The sequence below is a fragment of the Engraulis encrasicolus genome, chromosome 4, assembly GCF_034702125.1.
Source record: "Engraulis encrasicolus isolate BLACKSEA-1 chromosome 4, IST_EnEncr_1.0, whole genome shotgun sequence".
NCBI lineage: Eukaryota > Metazoa > Chordata > Actinopteri > Clupeiformes > Engraulidae > Engraulis > Engraulis encrasicolus.
In genome coordinates, this window is record NC_085860.1 from 41,222,508 (window position 1) to 41,232,507 (window position 10,000).

A 10,000-nucleotide genomic window follows, 5' to 3' on the forward strand; every position below is an offset into this window, starting at 1 on the left:
CATTGCAGGCCGACCCATCACAACAATAGCAGCCCTTCTGACCACCTCACTGAAGGGAGCCTCTGTGTGTGTGTGTGTGTGTGTGTGTGTGTGTGTGTGTGTGTGTGTGTGTGTGTGTGTGTGTGTGTGTGTGTGTGTGTGTGTGTGTGTGTGTGTGTGTGTGTGTGTGTGTGTGTGTTGTCTGAGCAGGCCAAGTGGTTCTGACAGATGGTAGAGTGAACGAACGACAGTAACACATATCCAAACAAAACGTGCAAAAAAATGTCTTGCTCTACTATACTACTACTCTACGGGAATGACACTGCGGAACCTACGAATCATGCAAGAAAACAAACACACACGTACACACAGACAGGTTGGAGATGGGTGATAATCTTCCACGACAAACGAACAAATACCCCAGGACGCATGAGAGAATCTACTACTACTATTACTACTGTTACAAAGTCGGCACTGAATCTGAACACGGCGCATTTCTACACGGCGATGAGGTTGAGTTGTTTCTGGGCACTACAGCAGCTAGAGCCGGAGGTGGAGGTGGAGGGGGATGTTGGAAGGAGCCAGGGAGGGGGGGACGGTGGGTATGGGTTTGGACTGAGTCGCAGGGAGGATGGCATGGTTTTGCATCAAGTTGTGTCGAGGGTTCGCCACTACTAGGGAGGGATTATGGTGGCTAGATGGGAGTCAAGGCATGGCGAGGTTTCTCCGCTACTAGGGACTCCCGCAAAGATCCTCCCTATTAGAGTAAGATACATCAAGCCCGTACTTTTCCTGGTTCCCTGTGACGCCAGGTGAACGCCCCTTTAGGTGACTTTGGGTTAGGAGACCTTTGGAGACTAGAAGGTTGAGAATAAATGGAGTTTCCTTAGCGCTGTAGATGCACAGCCCTCACCAAACGCCACAGAACGAGAAGAAGATGGAGGAGACAGCGCCCCCTTAGGAGACCGCATTTGATCACACTCCTTTGCATTGGGTAGGCAGGGTTTGGAATATCTTACTCTAATAGAAGATTCTTTGACTGAGGGTGTCCGAGGCTACTAGGGACTTACGTGAGGGTGTCTGAGGCTACTAGGGACTTACGTGAGGGTGTCTGAGGCTACTCGGGACTTATTTGAGGGTGTCTGAGGCTACTAGGGACTTACGTGAGGGTGTCCGAGGCTACTAGGGACTTACGTGAGGGTGTCCGAGGCTACTAGGGACTTACGTGAGGGTGTCCGAGGTGCGCGGTGGCGATGTTGCTGCAGGAGCAGCTCTGCGTGAGCCGCTCGGCCAGAGTGTCTCGGAACACGTCGAGCAGGGACCAGCGCTGTTTGGACGCCAGGCCCCGCGGCGCCGTCTGGGGTGGGGGAGGGTAGGGGTAGGGCGGAAGGGTAGAGGGGGGTGGGTGTGGCGGTCCGTAGGTCCGATCAGCGGCGTGCAGAGGATGCAAGATGGAACGTGAGGGCATATTCGACCAGGCAACCGACTGACTGACTGACTGACTGACTGGCAGCATTTTCAGGCCGGCAGAGGAACAAATCAGCGCTGGTTCCCGTACCTGGTTCTTGAACGGACTGACGTGGTTTGCGCCAAATGTCAGCGGGTTCATCCGGGTCACACATGGTGTAAAAATCAGCAAGCCGTATCAGCATGGGTCCTTCAGTGGTAAGCACTTTGGCTCACAGTGAAACTGGTTCGGGAACCGGCACAGCACCGTTCTGGCCGGTCTGAAAACAACTCGACTGGCTGTCTGTAATGCAGCCACATGGGGCTAAAGGCTAACAACACAGGCCCAGCGCCACCAACTGTCACACTTGCGTCCTGTCAATAGGCTGTACGGAACTTAACCTAACGTGAATTGGTAATGGCCACGCGTCCAGAACAGCCCCTGCTGTGAGTAGGCCACGCTGTAACATCCTCTCCTGTGAGGGCAACAGGCTGTAACCTAATTGGCTAATGGCCACCACACCCCTTCCTGTGCGGCAGCCATGCTGTGACTCCCTCGCTAATGGCTACAGGTGCTGACGCCCAATACGACCAGAACAGGAGTGCCAACACCACAGAGGTCAAAGGTTAACTCTCTCTCACAGGCCCCAAAGGACCCCAACAGGCACCCTAACACGCCCTAACGAGCACCTAACAGGCTGGCTGCTTCACATTCGGGGACATATGACAGAACACCTGCCCTTTACTGCCATACTTCAAACTTCTCTGCCTTTTGAGTGGCTGCCCCCCCCCAGATATGTCTGTAAGCATGTCTGCCTCTAAGCGTTCACCCTTAAGTGTAGTAGAAGAGTTGACCCTTGCGTCTGCCTACAAGTGTCATCCCTAATGTCCCCCCTTGCTTGTCTGTTGTGGGCTGGGCTGGCGGAAAACACAGTCACAGAACGGCAAAAGAAACACGACTGCCTCCACTACACAAACGACTAACTCACCTGTCGCAGTGCTGTGGGGCCTGCCTTCGCAAAAAAAAGCTAAAACCAAACACACAATTATGGAACAGGCACGGTGATGTCACAGACACACACACACACACAATCATGTCATAGCATGTACGTATGTATGTATGGCATGACACATACGATACAACTAAGCTGACAAAGCAACATGAAATACACATCTCCGGGATTAAAACACTGAACTCTGAAGTGCAGAGAGCAGGAGCCAATCAAACACAGCAGCAGCACACATAGGCACAAGCAGCAGAGCAGGGCACGCCACGCAACAGAGATGCTTTCATGTTTTACGATGTATTGATGGGGTCGTCTAGTCTTTAAAGCTGAGGAGCGACAGGAGCCTGGTGGGTCTCGCGTCCAGCCCTACTGTGGCTTTAAGGGAACGTCCAGCCCCGAATGAGGGAGACAGAGAGGGGTGTTGAGAGTGAGTGTGTGGGCGTGTGTGACAGTGAGAGTGAGAGAGAAAGGGGTGTTGTTGAGGGTGAGAAAGTGTGTGTGCGTGTTGAGAGGGGTGTTGAGCGTGAGTGTGTGGGCGTGTGTGAGAGTGAGCGTGAGAGAGAGAGGGGTGTTGTTGAGGGTGAGAAAGTGTGTGTGCATGTTGAGAGGGGTGTTGAGCGTGGTGGTGTGGGCGTGTGTGACAGTGAGAGAGAGAGGGGTGTTGTTGAGGGTGAGAAAGTGTGTGTGCGTGTTGAGAGGGGTGTTGAGCGTGGTGGTGTGGGCGTGTGTGACAGTGAGAGAGAAAGGGGTGTTGAGGGCGTTGAGGGTAAGAACGTGTGTGTGCTAGAGAGGGGTGTTGAGGGTGTTCGTATCTGTGTGCGTGAGAGAGAGAGGGACAGGAGAGCGAGGGACAGGAGAGCGAGGGACAGGAGAGCGAGGAGGAGAGGAGGAGGAGGCCGGGCTGACTCACATAGAAGGCCTGCTCGCGCAGGGAGGGGGTGTCGGGGGGGCTCTGGCTGTACGTTGAGAAGCGCTTGTTGACCGTCGGAGGCTTGTTGACCGTGCTGGCCGAGGACCCCTGGTCATCCTTGTCGAACGGACTGAGGCGATGGGGGGGGGCGGAGCCACAGGAGAGACAGGAAGTGGGAGAAATACAGAGACAGGAAGTGAAATAGGACGCCGGGAGCCGTTTTATTGGGCATGCAAACCAGGATTTAGCTTATGGCAATAGCCGATTCTTCTTGATTAACGCATAGCAGTAAGTAAATCATTGTAGACACAGAGTTTGAACAACATTTACAAGTAGGCTATGGCATTTATGTTTTGTGCACAGATTTTAAACTGTACATACAGTACGTGCATCTAAGTGTTATGAAAGTAATTATACAAAAGCACTCGTAAACACACACAAGCAATATGCAAACGATATCTCAATTCCATCAATACAAGTGCAATGTGATGTGGGAGCAATGCACTAAAGTACACAAATAAGAAATCTATATAACAACCTACAAAACTAAGCAAGACACTTTAATAGGCGTCCCACCAAATAAAATCAACACTTTGGACCATCGTTCCAGGAATTCCCAAAAGTTCATAGAGGTGTTAAGCTGGCATTTGTGAGTGGCTTAAGTACAAATACTGGTGTTATAGGTTTGCTGTGGAGCTCCACTTCCTTGGAATGGTGAACTAGTTTATGTTTACTTTGAGGTTTTTTTTCTGAATAATTCTTTATGACTATAAACATCCATATTATGAATGGTTTGTATCTACACATTTGTTCTCTGTTACCTTTCTCAACGTTAACCAAGTACGTTTGTTTTTCTACTTGGGTGCTGAAAATAGGTAGGGAAACCCTGTGGTGCATTCACATATAGGTCAGCCAGTGATATGCTTCTCAGCTACTAGTCAAATCTCAAGAGGAATTTCTAAATGCATATGGGGCAACCTCTGTGATGTACTGCTTATTGCATATGGGGCATCCTCTGTGATGTACTGCTTATTGCATATGGGGCAACCTCTGTGGTGACATAATTACTCACTGTTTTGCAGATCGGGAAACCCTGATGCACAACTGAATGTAATATGGGTCAAAGTCTGTGATGAATTGCTGAATGCATGTGGGTCAAACACAGCTTGAAGTTTGTTTGCATACAAGGAAGCCCAGTGAGGAAATGTGTCATACACTATGAGGCCAACACCGTAGTGGATTAAAGTGAGGTCAATAAAGTGGGTATTAAAGTGTCCACTCACTTCCATGTGACCTCTAAGCTGAGCTTGATGGTTCCAAGGTCGTTGATGTCCACGGCGACCGTCTGAGGCAGCGCGGCGAACAGGTCCTTGGTCTCGCACGACACACTGCCCACCACCACGTGATTGGCCAGGCTCTTCAGTTCCGTTACCTAAGACACAAACACAAACACACAGCTCAGTGAACATGGCGGGTCAAGGAGTCATGGAGCATTGCAGGTGCCGTATATACATATTTATCTAGTCTCAGGGAGTCCATCGCAGCTGCCTTGTAACTGCCACATGACCTGACACAGAGGTTGCAGGCAGGGCACTAAATTAACTTTTTTCATCACTAACCAAAAAGGCTAATCTTATTAGCCCAACGCACACTCCATAATGGCTAAAAGTTGCTAGTAAGTTGTTCTTTCCTACCAGTCAAACTCAACTATCCCCAGCATCTGGCTGGTGTTCATATAAAGCCCTGGTTGCAGATATACGTATGCCACCAGTATCATAGACTCCGCTATGTCTGTAACTGACTGGCTATTTTTAGAGTGTAGCGAGTGTTATTCCCACCTGAAGCTGTGGCTGTGGAAGGCCATGCAAATCATGCATCTTATCTCCCGCGTGTGCTCCGGTGTGTAGGTAGGTGCTGCGGGTTTTGATTATGCATGAGCTCTACCCAAATGGTACTCTGCGGTAAACCTGACTGGAAGACATTCGCCCATCTGCTTTCATTAGCTCAGGTCATGCTGTGGCAGTAAATTGAGGACGTCGTTGTGAAGCTAGGATATCTTTTTTGTGCGTGGTCTTTTTCAACTTTATTGAGCACAGTGCAGTACGAGAGGTAGACAGGAAGCGAATGGGGAGAGAAGGGGAGGGGTCAGCAAATGACCCGGGCTTGAATCGAACTCGGGTCGCCGGCGTAGCAGCCCAGTGCCCTACCGTTAGAGCCACGGTAGGGCTGAAGCTAGGACATAAACAGAATCTGCCTATAGTAGCAAGGTAATGGCATTTGGTTTTAAAACTGATGTAAATTTGAAACAAAACAAAAAAACACAGGCCTGTCGTGCAATGTATAAACGGCCCACAAGACTGTGTCAACTGCATTCTGCCCATTCCCAAATTAGCAGGGTTCTTCCTCTCTTTCTTTAAATACTCGTCTTGCGCTTAAAAACAAACAAATAAATAAATAAGTCTGGCTGTGAGTTCCCTTATTTTCCCCTCCCTCTCTCCTTCCTTCCTGTCTGTATGTCTCCTGACCCTTGGCAATGGCTCTCCTGTCCCCTGACACCCACTAGTCATGGAACTATTCTGAGGAGGGGGACGGAGGGGGACAGTGAGAGAGAGAGAGAGAGAGAGAGAGAGAGAGAGAGAGAGAGAGAGAGAGAGAGAGAATGTAGAGAAAACAAGTCAAAGTCCAGCTGCTGTGGCCTGTGTGTGTGTGAGCGTGTCTATATGTGTGTGTGTGTGTGTGTGTGTGTGTGTGTGTGTGTGTGTGTGTGTGTGTGTGTGTGTGTGTGTGTGCGTGCTTGTGCGCGGGTGTGTGTGTTTGCGCTGCTATGTCCATTATTCCTCAGCATACAGATGTGACCCAGTGAGGATCGCTGGATTTACGAGTGTGTGAGAGTGAGAAACGGAGGAGGAATGCGAATAAGCAAATCAAACCTCTTTGGATGAAGAAGTGCATGCAGGTGTGCAGTTAAAGCACTGTGAGAATGTTTGCTTTGTGTGCGTGTGTATGTGTGAGAGTGAGAGTGAGCGAGAGAAACAGTTTGTGTTAAAGTGAAGGATAGATTATACAATGGGAGAGAAATTAAAAAGACCGATAGTATGAGAGAGAGGAAGAGGAAGGGAGGGAGGGAGAGAGAGAGAGAGAGAGAGAGAGAGAGAGAGAGAGAGAGAGAGAGAGAGAGACAGAGAGACAGAGAGACAGAGAGACAGAGATATATTATAATCAATCCTTCACTTTAACACAAACACTGTCTCTTTCTAGTCTTTAGGTTTAGGGGAGCCATGCTTACCTCAGTATCTATCTGCCTTTTGAATTTCTTCTCTCTAGTTAATATAATCATTGTGGGTGTCCTGCTCTCACCTTGACAAGAACCCTGTAATGCGGAATGTGAGTGCGCATGTGTGAAAACGAGAGAAAGAGAGTGTGTATGTGATTGTGTGTGTGTGTGTACTAGATGTGTGTGTGTGTGTGTGCTAGGTGTGTGTGTGTGTGTGTGTGTGTGTACTAGGTGTGTGTGTGTGTGTGTGTGTGTGTGTGTGTGTGTGTGTGTGTGTGTGTGTGTGTGTGTGTGTGTGTGTGTGTTACCTTAATAGACAGGAACTCTGTGATGAGGGGGAGGAAGACCATCTCTTCGCTGTCCCAGACCTGCTTCCCGTTGATCTCTATCCTCCCCCGCAGCTTCCAGCGCTGACGCCCGTACTTCATGAAGATCTGCAGGGGACAACAGCGCACAATTACGGCACACAACATGGAGTACTTAATAATGACCTGCAGACACAACAATGCAACATTGCTAGGGCTGTAATGATGTAGTATCGAACCGAGAAATTGCGATGCGTAGAGTCACTGTATTGCAGTGCAAGAAAGCAGTATTGTGATACGCCATGTCAGAGTTCTGTTACCCTTCATTCCAACCACATGATATGATGTGATGGTGCTTCCAATCTTCAAATCATCATTCATTTTTAAACTTTAAAAAAATATTACTTGCCTCTTGTAGCCTATTCTACCTATAGGTTACAATAGCTTTTATTTAGAATTGTATTTAATACTGTTGGCAAATGTGAAAAAAATCAAGTAATAAAGACAGAAGTAAAGACAGAGCAGCAGCCGCAGCAGAGTGCGGCGATAATCACACACACACACACACACACACACACACACACACACACACACACACACACACACACACACACACACACACACACACACACACACACACCACACACACACACACACACACACACACACACACACACACACACACACACACACACACACACACACACAGAGAAAATAATCTCTGCTGGGACTCTCAGTGCTGCATGTGCCCTCCTCATGACTCCATCCCTTCTCCTCCTCTTCATCTCCTTTCCTCCACCTCTTTCTTTTCCTCTTCCTCTCTAAGTCCATCTACCACTATCTCTTTATCCACACTTCCATCTCCCTAGCCCACCATCACCCTCCATTCTCTCTCTTGCTCTCTCTCTCTCTCTCTTAGTCCCTCCCTCCCTACCCAGGAGACCTTTTAGAGCTGTATAAGCCATCATCATCACCTCCCCTCTACCCCTCTCCCACCATCTCCCTCTCTACCTCCCCTCTCTTTTCATCTCCCTCCTCTATCTCTCTCCATCTCCCTCCTCCTCTCTTATTCTCTCCGTCTCCTTCCTCCCCCGGGAGTCTCTTTATAGCGGTGCAAGGCTGTACTGGCTGCTGGCAGTGGGAAGGCAACAGACTGGCTGCGCTGACTCACTCGATCCACCAGGACGTCAATCAATCCCATCAGAGCAGATAGGGCGCATGCTGAGCAGGCACGGGGGCACGCCGACACATTAGCACCGCTAGTCTTCCCATTAGCCTGCGCCTCCTGGACCATTAGCCTACGCCTGCCTGCCTGCCGGCCTACTGTTAAACTGGGCTGTTTAGCTAGCCCACGCTAGCCCCTTCCTGTTAGCTTACGCCTCCCGCAAATCTGTCGAGGCGCGAGAGCCCATCACACAGCAGCAGGAGGGCAGGGATGGAAAACCATTACCCAACGCCACCTGCTGCACATGCACGCACACACAAACACACTCGTACGCACACACACCGGCACACACAAACGCGAGCACACACACGCGAGCACACACATGCACACAAAAACAAGTGCATGTGCACACACACACGGTTTTCAAATTAAGTAAATGCTGTGTTGAAGACAAATGGTGATGTCAGTGTGTCCATGCAGTAAAAGCTCCTACAGGGCACACAACACAACATTACACAGAACTGCACGGCACAGCACAGCACAGCACAGCGAGAAGTTACACGATGGAGGCTGCCTTTAGCTGTTATGCTGCCCGATTCTGGAACCTCCTTCCCTTAGACATAAAAACTGCACCCACTTTATCCATTTTTAAATTCAAAGTTAAAACAAAACATTTTACAGATGCCTTCCATTAATGCAACATTTCACTATATTTATATATAAATATATATTTTTTTAACATAATCTGTTACTGTTACCAGCAATCGTTTTTGTTTTTATCCTTTATTGTTCAGTTTTAATAGGCCCATCATATGTATTACTAGTACTGTTATTTAATTTGCACTTTATTTTTGTTTGTTGCTCTTTATTGTAAAATTTGAATAGGCTTACCTTTTTTTTTAACTCTTTCTACCATTTTATTTTGTCATCTTAATTTCACATTTGCATTGTTCTGTTTTCATTACTGTTTGTAAAGCACATTGACTTGCCTTAATGTGTATGAAATGTGCTATATAAATAAAAATGACTTGACTTGACTTGACTCGAAAAGCAAAGGGACAGAGGAAGCGTGAGGTGGATGGAGGGGAGAGGGGTGATTACCTCGTACGTGTCTCCGGCACAGAGCCTTGCGAAGCCCGCCAGACCTGCAATACACAGAACAACGCATGATGATCACTGCTGTAGAACAACCATTCAGTCATTTACAGTAAAGAAAAGCCTGCCAGATCTGTAATACACACAGACACACAACACACATGATCACTTGAGTACAATATTATCCATTCAGTCGCATAAACACACAAAGAGAGCACAGCTTATCAGCAAAGTACAATAGCCACCAATAGCCACCACACTACCAACCACAGACATCATCCTGCACATCTTCACAGCAGTACAATAGCCGCTGAGTCACATAAACACAAACGTGAAGTAGACGTGATCACTGCTGCACAATAGTCTTCATGATCACTGGTGTACAATAACCATCATTCACTCACATGAGTATACAAAGGCAGCATGCATGAACACCATGGTACAATGGGTACAACAGCTTCAGTGACACAGCCCCACAAAGATCATTCAGGCATAGAGAGAATGTGTTCTTAACACCACATTTAGCACCTAGTCCAAGTATAATGCCAAATTTAACCCATTTTAGCCCAAGGCACCTGCAAAAAAAACCCTGCTAAATGCCTACGCCTTTTTTGGGAAAAGGTGCCCTCAGCCTATAAAAACCTAAATATCTCACCCTCCGAAGAACATAAAAGTTGCATTTAAAAGATAAGACCCTGCTCTTGCATTAGACTGTGTTAATTCAGCTATAACATACCCACATATTTAATCATGCTGCGTCCATAGTCAATGCAGTGTGTACGCAGCATCCAGCATCATTGGGTTAATAGACTTAAAACT

The 10,000-nt window shown here is 48.1% G+C and overlaps 1 protein-coding gene across 1 annotated transcript in view; it reads right to left on the bottom strand.

Annotated features, from left to right (window-relative positions):
- Positions 1 to 10,000, bottom strand: part of ripor1 (RHO family interacting cell polarization regulator 1) — a 60,367-nt gene that overhangs the window by 17,707 nt on the left and 32,660 nt on the right. The window contains exons 9-12 of the mRNA XM_063197432.1: positions 9,188 to 9,231; positions 6,925 to 7,050; positions 4,626 to 4,774; positions 3,343 to 3,472 (exon numbers count right to left, since the gene is read on the bottom strand). Of these exons, the coding sequence (XP_063053502.1) occupies positions 3,343 to 3,472; positions 4,626 to 4,774; positions 6,925 to 7,050; positions 9,188 to 9,231 (449 nt within the window). The remainder of the gene's footprint in view (positions 1 to 3,342; positions 3,473 to 4,625; positions 4,775 to 6,924; positions 7,051 to 9,187; positions 9,232 to 10,000) is intronic.